Consider the following 22390-nt stretch of genomic DNA (forward strand, 5'->3'; position numbering starts at 1 on the left):
CAGCCCTTCCCACGAACCAGCCGAAGGGGTACAGCCTGCCCGCCTGGCTACGGGAAGGGCAGAGCGGGCCATTCCCTCCTCCCGCACGCATGGGACCAGTGGCCGCTGGGGACACGTCTGTCCCTCGGGGCCGTGGGTGCTCGGACCGGGATGCGCAGCGCCCGGCCCAGCCCTGCGCACTGCCCTGCGGCTGCGGACCCGAATCCTCCTGAGCCGACCCTGGCTGCTCCAGGACTCATCCATGCTGGCGTCATCCCTCGCCGCTGGCTGGAAGAATAAAAATCCAGACAGGACTTTTTGATGTAGGAGCAGCGGCAGCAACCTCCAGCTCCCCACCTCACATAGCGGAGGATGCTTTCCAAGCCTAAAACAAGCAGCAAGACGTGCGTTACTCAAGTCTTTTTATCCCTTTTATTGACAAAGAGCTTCTGATATTTACATATCCAACATTTATTCTTCAGAATTGCACTTGCTTAGTTGCACTCAGATTATAAAACAAAATTACGTACAACTCAATTACAAACACAGTAGATAAGCCTTTTTCAACACCCGTAAGCTATGTCACAGCATTCACAGTTCCTTCCATTTGGTTGCAGGGAGATCATTTCAAGCTGGCCCCCAAATCATGTGTTAAATCATTTGGAAAAACCACTCTGGACTATGCAGTAGGAACGATTGTGCTGGAATTAAAATAACAGAACAGAACACGACACTAAGCTATGAGGCTTTACATTGGTGTTTTGTTCATCTAGTCACTCACATGGCTTACAGTAAGAGATACATAAAAATAACCGGCAATCTGCAAGTGCTTGCTCTGCAAGACTGGCTTCCGAAAACAGCATCTCGTGGCACCCCAGTGACAGCTGAACAGGACAATGCTCTGCTGGAAAGGAAGAACTTTGTGGGTCTATCTGGAACAAGACTAACATGTTGACGGAAATGGCTATGTGTGTTTTTCCCTCTAATTAGATGCATGTTCCTGTTAACAGGAAAGCACTGATGAAAATGCAGAAACAAAAAGTATGTAATAGGCACATTTCGAATACTTCCCATTCCCAACTGTGCATCATGAGAAACTCACAGACAGGTGATGTACCTCTGCATCAGACAAAACCCCAAACCTCAAAATCTTGCTTTACCAGCAGCTAGAAGTCCTAGTGTCTCAAGCTGGATTCAGGCTTAACAAGTTTAAATCCCATCACAGTTTTGTTTCCCTTATAAACAGGATTCCCAGGAAACCTTCAAATTGTTACTTCATTTTACGAGATGCTACTTACCTCTTTAGCTTATTAAGTGATCATTTAGCAAGGCTCAGTTAAAACCAGAAAAGGACACCAACATCACAGCGTGGGCTTTCTGTCAGCCAAACAATCAAGGGCACTTTTGCCCGTGTCTTTGGTTTAGACAAGGTGAGTGAGGTCCCGTCACCTGAGCTGTCCTTGTGGCACTGCCAAAGCCTGACTCGAGGTGGGGACAGCACGCTCCCTCCCTCACCTCTATCCACCCTCGCAAACCGTCCTCAACACAACCATCAACTAGGTCAGGTTAGACGGGATGAAAACAAAGGGCACAAAAGACGTGGGGTTTGTGTCCCGTTCCCCACGGAGGAGTAAATTAAGGCTTTGGCTTGATGCGTACCTGCGCCTACTTTGGGTGCAGCGTCGGAGCAAGTCGCCCTGTGCAGCTGCCTGCCAGCCTGGCCGCGAGCGGAGCAAGAGGCCAAAACCCTGCTCTTCCTCCCCAGCATCACAGCAGCCCAAAACCCTGCTCTTCCTCCCCAGCATCACAGCAGCCCAAAACCCTGCTCTTCCTCCCCAGCATCACAGCAGCCCAAAACCCTGCTCTTCCTCCCCAGCATCACAGCAGCCCCGAGGTGTCCTGGGGCTGAGCTGGCACCCGGCCGACCCACGGTGGGAGCCAGCATGGTCGGGGTGCACAGCACCACCTGAAAAAGCCTTTAAAGTGCAAGTTCAGACAGCGATTCCCTGCATCGGAGTCACGCCAGGCAGGTGGCATTTGAGCAGAAAGTGAAAAGGTTCACACGCAGCAGCTTCCTGATTTTTGGTGGCATCTGCCAAGACACCTGCAAGTTCGGCATTTGGCCCGCACGCCACCTGCCTGCGGATGAGCTCCGCTGCCCCGAGCACCCATCCGGCACGGTTCCTCATGGGGCTTTCAGCCCACCGAAAGCTTCGGCACTTCAAAAGAAGCGTTAAGTCACCACAGAGACAGGAAGGGTGTTTCCGCCAGCTACTTGCAGAAAAGCCTTGATGTGACACAAAGATAGTGCCAGGGCAGAGACCTTCAGCTGAAGTTTAAAACTAATTTTAGTGCATACGGGAAGAGTCAGAATAGTAGTTCTTTGTAATAAGGCATTTAAATTTTTTTGTCTGGTAAAATTACTGATCTGTAAGGATTGCTATTTGCAGAATGATTCAGACTTGCCTTGAAGTAATGGCTACAGCTGCGCTTTTATATGAACATTTTCAATGCTTTCAGTACTCACAGATAATACCCACCTTATGCATCCTATTTGTATCAAACAATTTTTTTAAGTATGTATCACTCACATGAAGACATTCACCGTTAATCCTCTCGGCAGTGGCAGCGCTTTCCACCTCAGGATGCTTAAGAAACCCCTAAATCCTGGTCAGGACCAGGCACAACATGCCCTCAGTGGGGCTGAGACACTGAACATGCGGAGTTACCCAAAGCGCAGGATTTTCTTGAGCCTACTCTATTGCAGCGTAAAGGTCTTTGGCATCACTGCGACTTAACACAGGGATAACTGCACTTGATTTCCGCGGAGCATTCTCAGCTGGGCGGCAGAGAGCCTCCCACCCCACCCATCCCATCCCAGTCCCCCGCACGAGCTGCTGGGTCCAACACGAGGCGCAGCTGCAGCCAAAAGTGCGAGTGCTTGCCGGGCAGTGGCAGAGAGCGTCTGGGCTTTGTCACCCCAGGTCTGTTGGTTGCTGCTTCAAGGCCAATTTCACAGGAAGGAAAAGCAAAGCACTGGGATCAGCGTGATCAAGTCCGACACGTCTATAGGTGCCTTCCCACCGTGCCTCTTCCCTAATCTAGACGTTCATAATCAGAATTGCCAGGAGGAGGGGGAAGATTCCTACAAGAGACAAATAAGAAGCTTCAGTCTTCACTCCAAACATATTCAACTATCTTTTCCCTCCCTGGTCCCCTTTGCCTTCCCCTGCCTTTTCACAGTATGATCTCAAAGCAACAACAATATAAACAGGACAACAGCCTGGAGCAGAAGGCTTTTAAGCCTACTTCAAGCCGAACACACAGGAGACAATCACACAAAGATAGGCAAGAGTGCAGTACAGGAATACGTATGACTTACCAACAATGATCATGTTCGCTCCACCTGGAAAGGAAGCGAGCCAAAATGTGAAACTCCGCACCCATTCAGCACAGTAATTCACCAAACTACACGACACGCAGTATCTCAAATCAGAGCTAATGCACATGGAAGACAATTCAAGCAACACACAGAACTCGAGCCTTGCACAGCCCAGCTCCAGAGATGTTTACCTATTAAAACCCAGATGTATTTACCAGGATACATTTCCACTAGCCTGCGAGTCCATGCTGCAACTAATCATACTCTTTTGGCACGAGATTTTAACTGAAGCTGTTTCAGGAAGCATCGAAGGCTTACTCCTTTAGCAGAATTATCCAATTTGAGGATTCACAGAGGAAGGAAAAAATAGGTATTTTGAAGACAGAGAGGAGGCAGCAAGACAGACACAGGAGACAGTTACCTCTGCATTCAGGAGCAGGCTTGCTCCAGACTCCCTGGTATTGATCTCCTGCAATACACTGAAGCAAGGCCGCTCCAGCAAGGGTGTAGCCATCATTGCATTTATAAGCTACAGTGGAGCCGCGGACAAAGTCCACGTCCTTTGTGCCGTTGTGCTTCCCATTGTCAATCGTAGGTGGCTTTCCACAGAAAACGTGAGGGAACTGTTCCACAGGTGGAACATCACCTTTGCATTCAGGAGTAGGCTCGCTCCAGACTCCATGGTGTTGATGATCTGCTTTGCAGTGAATAGAGGCTGCTCCAGCAAGGGTGAAGCCATCCTTGCATTTATAAACTACAACGGAGCCGTAGACAAATTCTGTGCCCTTTGTGCCATTGTGCATCCCATTGTCAATCGTGGGGGGGTCTTTGCAGAGAATGCGTGGGAGCTGACCTACAGGAGGAACATCAGTAAGAGTGTCTGAGTGCTTCTCCTAACTGAAAAGGTGAAGAGGTATACGGGGAGAAGGAGACATAGCCAAACACCATGCATCTAGCAGCAACTGAAAATACTTTGAGCTTTCTTGTGTGGCACTGGACCTCAGTTACTGCACGTTAGCGCAACACGTACCACACGTACTGCACAACATAGCCTCCAGGATCTCACCCCATGAAATAAGGCAGTGAAGTGCCTAATCAGGCTAGAAGAAATGTTTCAGCCATTTCTACCTTCACAGAACACTATACACTGACTTCGTAACACCCAATTTCACCATTATATCAAATTGAGTGGAGAGAGTTCTAACATCCAGTTATCTTCATCTTTCCCTGGTAACTAGAGAAAGAAAACTTTCCTCCTGTGACTGTTTTTTTCTATAATTTCTGCTCTTCCCTCGCTCCTTTCACTTCGTCAGCATAATTTCTGAATTGTACAAGAATATTACACCTAAGGCCTCACAGCATGAGTTAGGATTGAAATCCTGAATTTTACAGCTGACTGAATTAAGAAAGCACAAGTAAGAGCAGCCCAAGGCCGTCAGCAAGGCAGCCACACCAGCGCAGTTCCAACTATTATCTTAATGGCTCTGTGCAGGGTTTTTCCCCTCTTACTTTCACAGTATGGAGATGTTGTGTTCCAATCAACTCCATTTCCTGATACCACACATTTGGCAGACAAAGACCCCTTTAATTCATACCTAAAGAAAGAGAAGAAGTTTAGTACTTTCCAGACTTTCCAGAAGACAACCCAGAAAGGGTCCTTGCCCCACCTCCCCACCACTGCATGCAGTCGAGTTATTAAACAGAAGTTGCCCTGCTATGAAACGATCTGGCCACATCAAAGCCACTAAATAAGGGCACTAATGAAAGCCGAATTGCAGCAGTTCTCTGCATTACCAAGGACGTGTCTGTTGCCACCTGCTTATCTCACTGAAGATATAATATACGGTTTCACTGGAGACTTGCACTGGGAAACCGGGGCAGAGTGGGGGGTGGATGTTACTGCCTGGGATCCCTGTCTTCTGACCCCCAAGTTGGTCCCTCTTAAGCAGTGATCCACTCACCCAGGATGACAGGTGAATGTCACAACTGACTCAAAAAGGAAACCATTTCCAGTCACATCCCCGTTCTCTATCGTGGGAGGAGTACATTGTTGTCCTAGAGGAAAAGAAAGCAGCACAGGAATGACTTCAAACCCAGAGATGGGCATGACCCAAATTTCAGAGTAACATCTCAAGCATGTACAGATAACTCACACAGTCAGTCAGGACAGGAGAGAAACGGAGATACTCACGTATACAGAAGTCTGGGTCTGCAGACCAAGTTGTATCACTCAGACAAGTGACAAGAGAGGACTTTCCACTTGCTGCAGTATAACCCGGTTTACACCGATACCTCAGCTTGGTTCCAACAGGGGACCTGTCACCCACAGCCATTGTTAACTCAGCGAAAAGGAAGTGTGGAGCAGGACCACAGTGGACTAATGATTGGAGACAAAAGCAAGGTTAGTTACAGAAGAGTACCCAAAAGGTCTGCAATAATGATAGCAAACTGCATGTTCTGGAGCACACAGCATTTTAACCTGTTTGAATATCAGCTTCTGCGATACAGTTTGCATACAACCCATTTAGCAAACAGCAGCATATATCACAGTTTGCTTAACCAGAGAAAAGATGGAGACTGGGTAGCATCTCTGTCTCAAGAGATGCGCCTTCAGTGACCACCAACCCAACCTGCAGGACCTCGATTCAGCTGAGCTGAGAAGCCAAACATGCCCAACAGGTCTGGAAGCTGGTGAAGCTAGCCTGTCAGGTATCTCTCCTTTCAGTGCACTTTTGGATCATTTGCTCTTCATAAATAAATAGCTTCAGGACTAAATATATAACTGGCCTGGGCTGCCACACTGAGGACCCAAGCTGGCATGCTCTGCAAGGGCATGGCTACAAGTGCACAAGGTTCAGAAGCTGATCTGCTCAACAGCTCTTAGACCTACTTCATCACAATTGCTCAAGGAAATAAACTTGTTTGTACTCACTTGGGTCACATGTTGGCAGAGGTGGCTTCCAGGTACTGTCTGCTTCACAAGTAACTACACTACTACCATTCAATAAATAACCAGGATTACACTCAAAGGTCACTGTATTTTTATATGTGTGTGCAGTGCCAAAGCCAGATAACCTTCTCCCGTTTTCCACTTCTGGATTTTTACATGCGACCACTGGAAGTGAAGATAAGACAATAAGAATATTTATTACAAGAAGGAAAAGCCCTGCGGATGCATTACACGAGAAGCTTACTAGGAGAGCTGCCGTCCTTTCACTTTGAGAGAGGAAGGATCCCAGTGGGGTGCAAGTACTCTGTGAACAGAGGTGTCATTAAGAAACTGCACACGTGACAGCTTCATTTTTCATTTGCAGGAAGCCCTAGGCATGGGCAGGGAAAGGGAGGCTTTCTGTGGGCTGAAGAACCCATTAAACCAAGCCCTGCCTCTGACCATGACTTGGGAGACTACTGCATTAAGCTTTCTGGGAATCCTTTTAGACTCAAATCAACGTTCTCATGACTGGCAGCCCATCGGGAAAGTACGGATCTGGAGAAGGATAAGAAACAAAGTCAAAAGAATAAGGAGAGAAAGAAAGCATTTACCTTTGCATTCAGGGGCTGGACCGCTCCATATTCCCTGGAGGTCATCATTCGCCGTACACTGAATCGTGGCATCTCCAATAAGAGAAAAACTGTTGTTGTTACACCTGTAGGTTACAACCAGGCCAAAGGTGAAGTCTCTGTCCTCATTGATGAGCTGCCCATTCTCGATCACAGGAGGTGGTAAACAGGAAATACCTGCATGGGAAAGCAACAGCAAGAAAACGCAACAACATTTCCATCAAATATAAAACTGAGGCCTAGCTACTAAAAAAACCAAACCAAACCAAACCAAAAAAACCAACTCAAACAAACAAACAAAAAAAAGTTGAATTAAAAACAGGGAAGCAGCCCAAAAGCAATCATCTCAACCTAAAGTCTTGAATGCGCCTTTAAATTCGGAATGTTTTCCAGGCTTTTTTCAAATGGATAAATGGTAAAATGGCAAAACAGCATCTATTGTCCAAGAGGAGACACTACAGAAGAGGCCTTCTGGAGGCAATAAACATGGTCTCCCCAAGCAGTTTGGGACCCTCACCTACTGTTGATGGCATTTCCTACCTTCGTTGTGGTAACAAGAATAAGGCCAGAATACCTATTATAGCAGCAAACCACCTAAGCTATCAGCAACTGATGGTCAGGCCCATCCCACAGGATGCTAAAAAAGCCCAAACAGCACCACCAAAACTCTTGGCATTTATCTCCCCTTTGAAATTTGAGATTTTGGATGTCCAGTCATGTCTGAAGGCTTCCCACTCCCAGTCAAGCACAGGTCTTGATCAACAATTCAGCAACAGTTGCCTGACAGAAAACACAACAGGAGTGATGCAGCGTCCGCACCAGCTTGGCAGAAAGCTTGCTGCGTGCCTGTGCTGGGCAATGCCAACAAACAGCCTCGGGAGTTGCTTTTCTCACAGATCTGACTACAAAGCTGCTGCCAACATCCACAGATCCCCCTTAGTATTTAATTTTCATTCCCAGCTCCACCGAGAGTGTTTGTTTGGAGGAAGGGTAAGCAGTCAGTCTCATTAAAGGCTAATGTAATTTGCATTAGGTGCCAAAAAGACAGTATCCACCTGCCATTCCCCAAACTAACCGGTATATAGTGATACAATCTCTTTGAGGAAGAGATGTACACAAAACATTTAAGATCTGCTTACTGGCACAGTACGGAACATGATCCCAAGAAACTTCATTGCCTTTAAGTACACATTGCGCAGATGGCTTCCCAACTAAGCGGTACCTAAGAAAAGAAAAGGATGAGTCTCTGAAAAAAGTGAAGAAAACTTGGGAAATTCAGAAAGTTGTACAGTTTCTAATGGTATTCTCTGGAGGAGCTGAACCCCAGGGGAAAAACAGCTAGCCCTCCTATAAAATACAATTTTCTCAATACCTAAAGAAATGCAATATATGATGCAGTTAAAGGAAACTTAATACTTGCAGTGGGTGGATACAAGCTCACAGGACCACAAGCAAGACAGCATCCCTACCCTGAGTCTGTTCAGCCCTGTGCTGCGCAGTGGTAGATCCAAACAGCAACTTATCTTCTGAGCAGAGCTAGGTGTCACTGACGTACCTTAACCGCTCCCTTTCCCTCTCACCCTGCTGCCAGCATCCCCAGGACACCGCAGCCCTCTTTTCCTGAGACCCCTTAGCTAAGACGTGGACAGCCGGACCCACTGCACTACGGCAAACGCTGAGTTACTAATGAGCACCAACAGGAAAGGAACAAAATTCTTTGCAAAGCAACCAAAAAGCAATCTGCAAAGACCACTCTCTCATGCCCAGAAGAGAATGTTTTGACAGCAAGAGCAGGAGAGAGGCTGACTCCCATGGCTCCCCACTCCGAACATCTCCCGCTGTGCCTGTGCTTGCCAAGACAACAGCCCCCAGCTATTAAAAGCCTCCGAGTCTCCCATGGGTGCTGTCTCCCAGCCTCGGCTCCATCGACTCACCAGGAGCCTGGGCCAACGCTTACCCGGCGTTACACCTGTAGGTTATTGTCGCCCCAAACTGGAGGTTGGTCGTGTAGTTAAACCTGCCATTCATGATATCCGGTGGACTGCAAGACTTCCCTGGAAGGGCAAGTGATTGGCATTAGCTTTATTTTATAGCATGATTGTCAAATGCAGGTGACAGTGCTGTTCAGTGTCATTACAGACTAATTGACCACTTATCGGGCACCTGACTTCCCTCATGAGCAAGTACCAGCAATTTTAGAAAAGATAAAAGATCCACATCAACTTCTGCGGAACTGAACACAAACACAAACAAAAAGGAAATAAGAGCACAAATAGAGCTAAGGACAAATAAGAAAAGCCAAGGTTTATACGCTTACTGAGAAAAGCAACTCATAAAGACCGCAGCAGGCTCGGGGCAGGTGTCTTGGTCCACAGGAAAGGAAACAGCGTGAAGGAGAAGGGGACGGGGAGGGACACACTGACCACCCTAGGGCCAGTACAGGTGCATTACCGCGGGGACAACAGGCTCCCACAGCCTTTTCCACACCGTACCTTGTTTCTGTGCGGATGTATTATAGCATTTACACCGCATCACGAGATGGTAAAGTCATTAAAAAGGGCAGAGATCATCTCCCAGAGATTAGCGTTTCTGCGTGGGAAGGGCAACCCCGGGCAGGCACGCAGGGCGCGTGCTTGTTCCCCACAGCCCCCAAAACCAGTAACCCGGGGAGCATCCTTCCATCCTTCTCAACTGTGCTGAGCCGCGAGTGGGCTCTGGGGTACAGCAGGGGATGCACACAACCCCCCCCCCCCCCGCCTCCGGATCCCAGGAGCCCGCACGGGGGGGGGAACCCACCGATGCAGAAGTCGGGGGTCGCCATCCAGGTGGAGTTGGGGAGGCAGGTGACCAGCAGGGACTTGCCCCCGGCCACCTTGTACCCCGGGCGGCACGTGTATCTCAGCGCGGTCCCCACGGCGTAGGACTCCTGCAGGGGCGGGGGGGGGCTCCGCGAAGACAAACCTCGGCGGCTGCTCGCAGTCACCTGCGGGCAGGGGGGAGATGATGGCGGGGGGAAAGGTGGCGGGGGGGGGGCTGGAGCTCGCCTTAGCCCTTCCCCACGCAACCCCAGCCCCACGCAGCCCCTCTCCCCACCGCGGCCCCGCTTACCCCAAGCGCCGGGCAGCACCAGCAGCATCGCGCAGAGCCAGCGCACCGCCATGCCCGCTGCCGGTGCCGGTGCCGCTCCCGGTGCCGCTGCCGGTGCCGCTGCCGCTCCCGCTGCCGGCTCGGCGGAGGCGGTGCGCAGCGCCGAGCACGGCCCTTTCCGGGGCGGCCGGGGGCCGGGCCGATTCCGCATCCTCGTCACTTATTGCAGTCCGAGGGACGCGCCGGGGGCGGAGGAGGAGGAGGAGGATTAGGATTAGGATCAGGATCAGGATTTTCCGGCTGTTGAGGGTCAACGGGGGCTTCAGCTCCGCCGAGCTCCGCGGGCGCGGTGGCTCCCACGGCGCGGCCGCTTTTTTCTTTATCGGGTAGGAAGCGATGCCGCTTAACAACCGCGGCAGAGCAGAGGAGGGGCGGCTGGCGCTGGGGTTAGCTCCCTTTCCCGTTTTTTTTCCCCCGACGGCCTCTCCCCCCCCCCCCCCGGCCGGTGCCACGGAAAGGTTTTCCCGGAGAGATGAGTAACCCGCCACGCCATCTGCATGACTTATCCTAAGCAATGCTGTAAAAGCACGGGAGTGTCTGCCCTGGGAGGGGATGCTTGTTCTTGGGCGTCCCACCCCATCGCCCTTGCCCTTGGTCCTCAACTCAAGGACAGGCCGAGGCCACCCCAGGCTCCCCGTGATTTCGCAGCGCTCAGAGGGCGATTGAACCACGTCGCACCATGCCTACGTCTTCTCTTCATCACACCTCTCCCTCCACGTCACCTCGGTAGAGGCTTGGGGCGTGCCTGGGGGGACTGCTTGGCACCCCCGGAACAGCCCCTGCTGCCCCCAGCCCCAGGTTCAAAGGGACGATCAAAAGGGGACGGTGAGGGACGGCAGCCAGGGCACGGGGTGGCTCGGATGCTCAGATGGCCGTTGCCTCCCCCTCTCCTCAAAGCAGCACCGGGGTTGCACCCGTCGGCACAAGCCCACAGAAACGTGCTGCATCCCAGTTTGGTGACAAATACAACAGCAGAATTGGATAACTGCACGGCCCCTGCCTGTGCTACCTGTAGCGCTGCCTGTCTCCCACCAGAACACCAATAAACTCAATCTCTTGGCAAACACCAATAAAGAAGAAAGGCAATTTTTACAGCTTCTGTATTATGACTATTAATTCTGTCCCCATGTCAAAGCAAAACGAGGAGCACAAGCCAGCGAACACCAAGTGGGGAGTAGCTAGTTTAATCCTCTGAACTCCTTGCTGGAGCTGCAGTCTGGTTTTTTTGGCTACAGAATATGACCGGTCCAAGAATACTTGGGGTTGGCCAAGGGGAAGGTCACACCCGGAGAGGAGCGCACACCTCACTGATACTGCCTGGGGTGGAAATGGGCTCCGCTCCAGCAGTGGTGCCTCGCCTCCGTCATCGCAGTTCCCAGGAAAGGCCAGGCACGCTGCTGCAGACAACAGTGCAACACAACAGCAGCAATTATCTGAGCAGCAGCAATTACCTGAGCAGCTGATTACATCCGGCAAAGAATGAGACTGCAAAATCATTTAAAGTGCTCTATGAGAAGGTTCGATTAGTAAATATGAAAAAACCCCAAACCCAAGCCAGGATACCAGTATGGCTTATTTTATATTCCTTTTATTTACAAAACAGTTTTACTATAAATACTGCAATTTTCTCACTCGTATCTGCGCACTGGTAAAGGAACCTCAGTAAAAAAAGTAGTTTAAAAAATATAAGTGAATCTTGCAAGGTTGTGCAAAGAGAGTGTTTACTATGAAATTATTTTCCTAGTGGAAAGAAATGTTTACTGAATTTTTAAAGCCTCACTTTAAGAGCTGCAAAAATAGTTTTTCCGTACCAAAACAAATGAAAAAGTAGGCATTAAACCAACGTGCAGCTGGATTTGAAGTATGTTTGATTCTCCTGCTTCTTCACAAAGAAATTCTTGATTGTGAAGTCAGACACTGGACTTCAGGTTGCCTTATTGCACTTAGAGCTTCATCCCTGACATCAGGAGTTAGTGTAGCAACTCTCCCTTCTCTCCGACCACCTTCGTGCCGCTAAGGATGCTACAGCTGTCGCCATTTATCCTGCAACAGGGAAACGAGCAGTTAGTTAGGGTTTACTGCTGCGCGCTGCAGCCCCTTGGCTTTGGGAGGAATGACCTTTGAGGCCTCTGGTTTGCGGCAGCCTGGCCCCCCGCCGCGGTGACCCGAAGGGCGTTTTGGGTGCCCCCCGCGCAGGTCCCCACCGTCGGGTACCTGGCACAGGTGCGCGTGGGTGGGCGCCGTGCAGACGGGGCAGACGTGGCAGCTGGGGGTGCAGCGGGGGACGAGGTGAGCCGGGGTCCCCTCTCTGGCCAGGGGACACACGGGGCAGCTCGCCGTGTCGCGGTGGACGGGGGAGAGGCGCAGCCGGTCGGCGCAGGGAGGGCAGACGGGACCCTGCGGGCTGTGGGGAGAGAGCCGGGGGCGAGCCCCGACGGGTTTGTGTCGGAAAGTGCTCCTCGCCAAGCCACGCCACACAGGCTCTGGCACCCGCAAAAGCTAGTTTCATTAACAATTTCAAAAATACTAACTTTATAAACTCAAACAAGTAGTGATTCACGAGTGCAGAACTGAAATGGCTCCTCCAGGGTTAGGGCTAATAGCAAGCACTCGTGGGAGCAGCATGAAATAAATTATCCGTAAAAAGAAGTTCATACATACAAAGCTAAAGCAGGTGGATGCATACCTCAAACCATGTTTGCTTTAACCAAATATTTATTTGAATTTGCCTCTGTCAGTGATGACTCTGTTAAGGAAGCTTTGTGGGCCTGAGAGAGCACAAGGCTCGCGTGGGCAGGCGTCAAAAAACCGCCTGAGCATACAGCATCACTTTGCTCACCTCGTCGCTGCTCTGCACCGAACAAACTAACCATGCCTAGAGGTGGAAAAAGCACTCGGCAGCTGGGTAAACAGAAGGCCCACGCTGCAGAGTCTCTTACAGCACTCAGGTTCTCTGCTGCTTAACCGAAACCAGAGCTCCATCACGGGCCAGCGAAGACATGAGGCCGAGCCAAGTGAGGACAGCTGAGGAGAACAAGCTGATTCAGAGACGCCCAAAGAAACCGCACAAGCATTGTCCAAATAAACCTCACACCGGTTCCACTCTCTTTGCTTGCAAGCAGGCACCACGCTTTTACCCCGATACTGAGCTGTAAGCAAGCGGAACCACATTTACACACCTCTGTCATATTTGTATTTTTAAGTTAAGCGGTTAACTCTCAGTTTTGAGGACGTTCGGTGCCCGGCTGCCGAGAGGAATCGCCTGCTCTGGCCGCAGCGCACTCACCCCTCATCCTGCCGGCGGGGCCCCCCCGACCGTTCCCCGGGTGCCACAGGACGGCTTTCGCACTGGCCAAGGTGGGCGCGCAGCCAGCTTTCACAGGTGGGACAGACGTGATGGTTGCTGTGGAGAAGCACCGTTGAGGACGCGCATTGGGTCTCTCGAGGGAGACTCAAAAATCGCCGTGAAGTTCGGCACCTCCAGCTTCCCTGGTACTGAGGAACCGTCCCAAGCAGGATGAAAACCTGGAATCAGCTCTACCACAAACCTCCCTTGCTTTGCTAAAGTGTACAAGATGTTTCTATGCCTCTTTACAGCTAGAGCCCCGGTTCCCAACCTCACCTCATCAAACCTGCAAACCCAATTACGCTGCAGTTCGGCGTTGCTCTCACAGAGCAGAGAGGGCAGCTCTGGGCCGGCCCTGCTCGCTGAGCGCTGCGGGCAGCGTCGGGGCACGGCAGTGTATGCTGCAACTGCCAGAAAGCAACACAAGTAAAGAAATACGAGAAAGACGTGCACATGCAGAATGCCTTTTAAAAGCACTGAAAGAACAAAGCACAAAATTGCCCAGAGCTCCTTTGTTTTAGGGGGGAAAAAGCAGAGAGGTTAGTGTTTTAAAAGTAAGTAAATGCTGTAATACTCAACACAGTATCAAGACAGGAAAGAGGTGGTGTCGTGGTTTAACCCCAGCCAGCAACTAAGCACCGTGCAGCCGCTCGCTCACTTCCCCCCACCCAGTGGGATGGAGGAGAGAAGCGGAAAAAAACAGTAAAACTTGTGGATTGAGATAAGAACAGTTTAATAGAACAGAAAGGAAGATAATAACAACAATAATAAAATGACAGTACTAATAAAAGGATTGGAAGATACAAAAGAAGTGATGCACAATGCAGTAGCTCACCACTTGCCGACCGATGCCCAGTTAGTTCCCGAGCAGCGATCCGCCCCCAGGCCAATTCCCCCCAGTTTATACAGTGGACATGACACCACATGGTATGGAATACCCCTTTGGCCAGTTTGGGTCAGCTGTCCTGGCTGTGTCCCCTCCCAACTTCTTGTGCCCCTCCAGCCTTCTTGCTGGCTGGGCATGAGAAGCTGAGAAGTCCTTGACTTAGTATAAACACTACTTAGCAACAACTGAAAACATCAGGGTGTTATCAACATTCTTCTCATACTGAACCCAAGACTATACCAGCTACTAAAAAGAAAATTAACTCTATCCCAGCTGAAACCAGGACAGGTGGGAATAAACAAGGAGGTGTACAATACCCTTATCTTCTACCCAAATAAATACAGTTCTAGTCTACTCTGAAATGATTTTTATTCAAGCCCACCATGGCATCTGTGTGTTTTTAAGTGGAAGATGGAAGGCAGACCTTTCGTGGTCCATGGGCTGCTCTGCCTCGCTCCGCTCCGGAACAGCTTCGCCTGTGCTGTCAGCCCTCAGCACATCTGCAGCTTTGGCAGGAGAGCTGAACGCAGAGAAAGAGGGAGAAGACAACCTGAATCCACCCGAATGCATGGCTTTCCGAGAATGACTACTGCCCTACGGAACCACTTTTTCCTAAATAGCAAATACTTTCTACTGCTGAAACTGGACTTAGAGGAACCAAAGGAATTCAAACCGCAAAACCCGCTCTAGCCGTGTACAGATGCTTTCTCCCCCGCAAGAAGCTCCCCTTTCCCCCCATTTTGCTTCCCACGGACCCGTGCAAGGGGAGCGGCAGCAAGCTCCTGGTCGGCCGCGGTACCTCGTGCCTGTCGGGCTTCGGCTCTCCCCGGCGCCAATGCTGAGGACCGAGTCGGTGCGCGGCGTGCCGGGCCGGGCGCTCAGCCAGTCCTCGCAGACGGCACAGCCGCCGCGCGCGGGCTCGGCGCGGGGGGCCAGGGCGGCGTGCAGCTGCTCTTCGCAGGTGGGACACACGTGGCAACTCGTCGCGTGGCTGCGGGCGAGACAGAGATGGGGGAATCCCTCCTGCCGAGCCCCGAGAGCAGCTGGCGAACACCAAACCCTCGCGTGAAGCAGCCGTCGCCTCTTTGGCGAGCGGCGTGTTCATCGCAGAGGCAGAGGCGTTGGCATTTTAGAGTCAAAAACTACATAAAGATGTGCCGTACCGGTGTGGCGTAGCTAGAAATAACACCGGTGAGATCCGTGGGTATAGTCGGCAGAGTGGCATAAGGTTTTGGGCAGATGAACAAGCAAACCTACCAAAAATAGGAACGCCACAGCACGGGCTGCTTCTCGTCGTCTGTTATCTTTGGGTGCATCGGTGGATCCCTTCCCTTCATCTCGTGCTTTTGTAAATGCATATTATAAGAGCTGAAGAGACAGAAAGGAAAAAAATTCATACACCAAAAAGCAACTTAGCAACATGGAAAGATAGTACCAACCGTGCAAATATATACTGAAGGTAATTACTATCACTTATTGCTTAAAAGGAAATACCCAGTTATCCTTGGGGAAAGTTATGATTTATAAGGGGCAGCTTAGGCTCGCTTACTGTTTTTTATTGTCTTTCCATTTCACAATGATGCCAGTTAGAATTCCAAGGGCTATTGCGGCAACTAACAAATAAAGAAGAAAAAAAACCCCAAATAAACAACAAATTTGGTATGTAATTTAAGTGAAATACTGAAATTTGGTAAAAGACTGGCAGCAAAATTCCCTGCTCTGGGGCTGCCTGTCACCACCCAGAGGCTTCCCCTCAGCCAGAATAATGCAAACCCCCTCTCGTGTCTCTGAACACGGAGCACAGAAACCGCTGCTAAGTATGGTGCCATGCTGAACTTGTTAAGGGTGTGATCCTCATTTATTTAGTGCTTTTATAGACAGCCTCCTGTTTCTTTGTATTTTAAACATACCATTTTTAGTACTTGATCTCTTTTGCAACAAGGATGTTGCAGGCTTCACTGATCTCTCATCTCTCAATGTCTGCCAAGGCCTTTTAAAGAAACTTTATCAATTAAAGAGTGACAGGACGTACAGTTTTTGCTTGGCTTCTTACACTGGCTTCTTTAGCTTATTTCATTTCATATTCAACTGATGTAATGTTTTATACTAAGACATAGACAAACCATCCAGTTGCTTGCAATGCTGCTGCATTACCCAACAGCAGAGAACCCCCTGAATCCTGACCAGAGACGTTCAGTACTAGGGGCAGTGAAATGAATAAACCAAAACCACCAACTCCAGGTATCTAACAGCAAATAACAGCTTTGGGTTAGGAAAGTATATTTTCAATTTTAAACTACTTACCAATGCAACTAGGGATGAGGATACCTATTAGACGGGAAGATAATGAAATTGATGTTGAAAAAATGAAGCCAACAATGCTGATAACTAAACAGGGAAGTTCCTTATCTATGCCCACAGAACAATATTATTCAAACCCAGATAACCGTAACACTGCTGAGAAGACAAAATGCTGTAAAACAATGTCATTAACTACACACACATCATTATGCTCGTCTTGAGTCCCTCACCCCACCTTTCTCCACTAATGGAGCTGAGGTCCATAACTCCAGGCTACCTCCACCCTCAGCAACATCCAAATACAGCCAAGATAATGTCTGTGGTTTCTACTGAGATGCTTGGCTGCATGGAGGGAGATTCAAGCATCAAAAATCCTACCCTGTATCATATCAGCTAAGGAGTGACTCAGCTGGGAGCAGAGAGAAAAGGGGATTAGACCAGGGAACAAGCCTGTGCAACCCCCTTAGAAACTGGAAGATGGACCCACCAAAACAAATGAAGAAGGCACATTGAGAGCAGAAATCCAACAGTGTGTGGAGTCACAGGCACCCAATGTGGGTGCAATTACAGCAATTAAAAGGACTCTGAGGCAGAAAGCATCTCCTGAAGTCTTACCTAGCCAGTAACGATTCTCTGCTATATTCTCTTCCAGGGGTTCAGTGTGGTTTGTCACTGCTGTAGTCCTAACTATAGAGAGAAAAAAATAAAGGAAAACCGCTCGAAATTATATTTTATATAATTCTCCATTTATACATAATATATATAATACTTCAGTGAGGAGTAAATGTAGCGTGGGCAGGTGACTTGTGTGTCCGTGGCTACGACAGCGAGAGCTCAGTCACACAGGGAGCTCTTGGTGACAATACAAGCCTTATGGATAGAGGGGAGCCTGCTGTCCCGCTTGGCTGTATTGCCCAGGTGTTGTTGGACATTAGCTATAAATCCATTCCAAGGTTTAGTCCACCAGCTTTGCAGTTACTGATATGCTTCACTCATCTTTTATTAAAATTCTGCCTTTTTGTCTTGAAGGTAAAAATGTAAAACTGTGTACAGTTGTGCTGACGGTGTTCTTCAGCAGAGCTCGGCACCTTGCAAAGCACAGACTTGCTAACCATCACTGCTGTAAGCAGATGCTGCTCCCCTGGAAACAAACGCTACGGGAATGCCTGTCCAGACTGGGGTCCTTCCCTTTCTGAGGGAAGGGAATTAGGACTAATTAACTGCACAGCAAGAAAAACTACTCGAGAACAGGATTATTATCCAGCAACGCTCACCCCTGCATTCGGGAGGAGACCTACTCCAGATGCCATCGACGCTGTTCTCTGTTGTACAACGCAGAGTTTCATTTCCCACAAGCTGGAGCCCAGGGTCACACGTGTACAGCACGACTGAGTTGTACGTGAACTCCGTACCGTTGCCGTCGTGCTTCCCGTCGGGAATAGCTGGAGGCGGAGGACAAGAAATAGCTGGGGGAGAAAAAGAAAAGAGTTCAGGAGGTGACCCCTGGGATGCTCTTCTCCACGATGTGAAGAGAGGAAAACCCAAGGGCCGCTTGCACACAGGCTGCATTGCACCAGTCGCAGGAGCAGGGGCTGAAACAGGAGCACTGGCCACCCTTTCGGCACGCAGTTGCTTTTAGGTGCCTCCCAGCCTGCTGTCCTGCGTACACAGGGGCAGCGGCAGCTTGCAGGGACACCAAGGCCCCTGGGGAGCTCATTTATGTCAGTCTTTCACGTGCAGAAGGCACCAGCAATGCTGCTGGCTAGTCCCTGCTTTCATCGTGCCAGCTGGCTCCCTTCCAGAGATACTTACCTGACTTCGTTTAGTAAAATCAACACACAGTTCAGTATTTCTGAGTTGGAATATTTGTATTTCCAGTTGAGCGCTGGCCAACTTCACTTACCCTGACAAGCTGGAAGTTGACTCCAGGCAACTCCATCTCCCCTTAGGGAACACGAGATGACACGTGACACTCCCTTTAATGTGTACCTGCAGGGGTAAAAGGCACAACCCCAAATCAGTTTGTTGTCACCAACCAAGAACATGTCACCCCACAGAAGTGCCGAGGACTCGACAGGCAGAGCCCCTTGTCCCGGCTCACACACCAGTGACTGGCCAGGTCACTGGGATGCAGTGGGCAGCTGGCTTCACACTCACCCGTGGTTACAAACTACATCTGCTTTTGCACCAAACAGATGATCATTTGTAATAACCTTGCCATGTTCTGGATTTGCTGGAATACCACAAGATTTCCCTAAAAAAGAATAAGATTATCCTTGGGACGCTACAAGGGTAGGGGAAAAACCCACAGACATACTTTTCATGACAGTAAAGCAATGTCAAACCAGGCATCTAACGGTATTTCATGCTAAATGTCTTTAAAAAAAAGCAATCCTAAAATACAAAACAGACATAGCACTCAGGACACAGTGCTGCGGATGCAGCTGTGGGAGGACGCTGGAGAAAATGAAACGACGTGGAGACACTCACTCTGACACAGCTCGGGGACTTCTGACCATGTTAAATTGTCAAAACAAGTGCTGGTGGGCAGCCGGTCTGTGGTATTCTCATAGCCTGAGCGACAATAATACTTCACCCAGACACCAACAGGATAAAAGTTCTGCATCCCATCTTCTTGTGATATTCTAGCGAAACGCACACGTGGCGGGCCGGGACAGCTACCTAGCAACAACGAAGACAACCAAAGTGTACAGTTACAAAGTAAAAAAACCCAATATTTTGCATTCAACTACATATAAACATAAATCTAAGTGGTAACGCACAAGCTTCCCTGAGAATAGGGATACCACAAATATTTTTAAGAAGGTGATTGGTAATTTGTGTAATTCAAAAATATTCCTAGATGACTATTTAATGGAAAAAGATTTTAAATGTTAAAATTTGCTGTCTTTCAATCATTCACAAGCGCAGTGCTTACCTCCCTTGTCAATTCCGCCGATGAAGTGTTTGAGGTGGGGAAGTGCAGCCAGTTCTCACTGTGGAGGTTTGCAAATCCCCAATGCCAAACCTTCCCCCCTTAGTTAGCTCTTGTGTCAGCAGTCAGCTGCGCCAGCGCTTCGCCACTACAGCTCTGCTCCTCTTTCCTGTGCTTCCCCGAGCTATTGATCTATTTTTATTAACACACAAGTGCTCGCATGTGGCACCAACGGACTAAGCAGAGTTAGGAAGAAGGAACAGCGAGACATTCTGACCTGCAACTCGATTGTGTGTCACTTTGGATGGGGAAACCCTTGAAACACCGATTGCTAAAGCAGTAAATGTTTTCATAAGCAGCGTGCGTCTCTAAGCAACTAGTTTCAAGAAAGTGAAATACTTACGACCACAAAACTCCGGGAGGTTGGACCACTGGGAGTTTGCAAGGCACTGTATCGTATCTGACAGCAAGGGGCGTTTCACATAATCTCCGAGGCAGCTGTACCTTACTTTGGAGCCGACCCTGAAGCTTCCCCGATGTTTGTCGTCCTCCGGGGGCTCCGCGTGTCTTATATTTGGCAACGGCCCACAGTCACCTGTAGCCAGATAAACCCGGATTTAGTGGGGCTTCTGCTGCCTGCGCCAGCTCCCCGGGCAGCGCACAGCCCAGAGTCATAGAATCATAGAATCATAGAATCATTTAGGTTGGAAAAGACCTTCATGATCATCGAGTCCAACCATCATCCATGCCCACTAACCCATGTTCTGGAGTACCCCGTCTACTCTCTTTTTGAATACCTCCAGGGATGGGAACTCAACCGCTTCCCTGGGCAGCCTATTCCAATGCCTGACAACCCTCTCAGTCCCCACGAGAGCACACGCACCCACGACACGCACCCAGCACAGCGGAGCACACGGAACCCGCACCCACCCGCACGGAGCCCACCCGGGGGGTGACAGGGCTCGCCGAACTCCCCCCACACACACTCCCCGGGGACTCACCCCACGCCGCGGGCAGCAGCACCAGCAACACCAGCAGCACCAGCAACACCAGCAGCAGCGTGGGCAGGAGCGAGCGGCGGAGCCCGGAGCCCATCGCTGCCGGGAGCGGGCGGGATAGGATCGGGCAGAGGATCGGGCAGCGCAGGCAGGGAGCCTCTGCGGGGCGGGGAGCACAGGGAGGAAAGAGGGAGGGGAGACACTCCCGGAGCCGCAGGGAGGGGGAGAGCTTGCTCAAGAGCACGCGTGGGTGCTGCTGGCACCCGTGGGCAGTGCGAGGCGGCGGCTGCCGCCGGCAGCTCCTTCGGCCGCGGGGCGCGCGGCTCCCGAGGCGTGGAGCCCCGTTCCCCTCCCTGCGGTCTCATCCCGGGGAAATGCTCTGATGAAAGTCTTAACCCGCGGCTGGAAGCGGGAGTGAGTTTGAATTGGAGCACACGCTTCTCCTCACGCCTGCTCCAAGAGGCACGCTCGGCATCCGGAGGAATGCAGTGGGGCTCTCCAGACACCCACCGCCTCCGCCTCTCCTTCAAATCACTTCTCTGCACCTTCCACTAAAGCCACCCCTGCCTCCAAAGCCATCAAGTCCCAAAGGAAAAGAAAAAAAAAAAAAAAACCAAGAAGGGCAGCATCTGGGTCTTGTCGGCTCCGGCTGCGAACCCTCCAGCATGCCCCAAAGCCGGGAGGAGTGGAGAAGGTCCCCTTCATCCCCCAGCACTGGCTCTGCTGCGTGCGGGGACGAGAGCTGCATCTTCATCGGTGCCTCCTGCCCTCTCCCACAGCGTCTGGCCCAGGGACCCCAGTGCAGCACAGCTTGGGGGCACCAGCCCCCCCACCCGACCCCCCAAACTGTCTTCAAATGTCACCTGCCTGACCCTAGGAGCAGACCTCCGTGAAGAGAGGTTTTTCTGCAAAAAGAGAGGAGAAGGTGGCTTTCCTCCAGCCTGAGGGGTGCATGGGAGACCAGAGGGCTGTTAATCAGCCCCACTTTGAAGCTGCTAATTAAGCTGTTTCTATTAACACCTATGCACAAAACAAGACTGCAGGGATACCAGCATTTCCACTGTAACTCTCCCAGTTAGACACAAAACTCTTCGAAGGAGACACTGCACTGCCCGCAGGGGCTCGGGGATGTCCTTGGGCCCAGCCAGGCACAGGATCAGTTTGCTTTGGCTCTGTGACTGCGTGGGAAAGCAGAGCCGCTCTGGGATCCCTGCCCCCAGGACTTATGGGGAGAGCCAAAGGCTGAGCTGGGCTGCCAGTAAGGGGGATGTGTCACCCTATCCCGAGGAAAGGGCAGCCAGCAGCAGCTTGCCTGCCTGCGCCTTCCTGCCTCCCTCTGTTTGCCTTTGTCATCCAGGAAACAGTGATGTTTCCACTGAGAAGCTCAAAGATATTGTTTTGGGTTTTTTTTTCCCCCACTTTATTTCCCTTTCCAGTACAATTTAAGCTCCAAGCATATGCAACAAAAGCATTTGCAATGAGGCCAAGAAGCATTTTCTTAAGTGAGGAGTCAAGCAGCCTGGATAGTGTATTCCTTTAAAATACTTGTGAACGTGCTGAAAAATGACATACAGGTCACTGGTCACCTGAGGTCTGAATTGGAATGGTGGCTGCATAATGCAAAAGGGAGTTGTTACCAGGAAAAAATGTTTTAAATGCTGGGGAATTCTCTTGTAATAGCTTACAGCAGCGACCTTGGCATGGGATAGCGAGATGTCAAGAAGTATTTGGCAAAGAATTCTTGTAACGCTGAGCCTCCTCAGGGAGCGGCTTGGTTCGCACGTACATCAGAAGAACCAGCTGCCGTAGTTTCAACTCGGTGAAATCCCCCTGCTAAGAGTTCAGATTAACCTCT

At 50.3% G+C, this 22390-nt stretch overlaps 2 protein-coding genes across 12 annotated transcripts; both read right to left on the reverse strand.

The window, feature by feature from the left end:
- Positions 1–2309: 2309 nt before the first annotated feature.
- Positions 2310–10082, reverse strand: LOC115334974 (complement receptor type 1). The gene is given in 13 exon segments (XM_029999965.2): positions 2310–3124; positions 3362–3385; positions 3783–4214; positions 4871–4956; positions 5323–5416; positions 5553–5738; positions 6294–6476; positions 6905–7099; positions 8062–8144; positions 8880–8976; positions 9719–9866; positions 9868–9905; positions 10031–10082. Coding segments are annotated over 13 exon segments (1662 nt in total). The 3' UTR covers positions 2310–3080.
- Positions 10083–10750: 668 nt separating this feature from the next.
- LOC115334975 (complement decay-accelerating factor-like) lies at positions 10751–22312 on the reverse strand. 11 transcript variants are annotated; one of them, XR_005931284.1, is made up of 16 exons: positions 20539–21784; positions 19941–20132; positions 19093–19284; positions 18760–18856; positions 18506–18591; positions 17877–18068; positions 17218–17289; positions 16606–16632; positions 15851–15914; positions 15559–15669; positions 15101–15292; positions 14726–14821; positions 13356–13472; positions 12284–12473; positions 11881–12112; positions 10751–11466 (listed from the first exon to the last, which is right to left on the reverse strand). XR_005931284.1 is itself a non-coding variant. In XM_029999966.2 (16 exons), exons 2-16 carry the CDS (start codon positions 20630–20632, stop codon positions 12092–12094), a joined length of 1743 nt encoding a protein of 580 aa, XP_029855826.1. In that variant the 5' UTR covers positions 20633–21440; positions 22221–22312; the 3' UTR covers positions 11642–12091. The 11 variants fall into 11 exon arrangements, 8 of the variants coding, with proteins under 8 accessions (XP_029855826.1, XP_029855829.1, XP_029855828.1 ...); XM_029999966.2 differs by lacking the exon at positions 10751–11466 and adding an exon at positions 22221–22312 and having other exon boundaries at positions 11642–12112; positions 20539–21440; XM_029999969.2 differs by lacking the exon at positions 10751–11466 and having other exon boundaries at positions 11642–12112; positions 20932–21786.
- Between the last annotated feature and the right edge of the window lie 78 nt (positions 22313–22390).

Source organism: Aquila chrysaetos, chromosome 24 (assembly GCF_900496995.4).
Source record: "Aquila chrysaetos chrysaetos chromosome 24, bAquChr1.4, whole genome shotgun sequence".
Lineage (NCBI taxonomy): Eukaryota > Metazoa > Chordata > Aves > Accipitriformes > Accipitridae > Aquila > Aquila chrysaetos.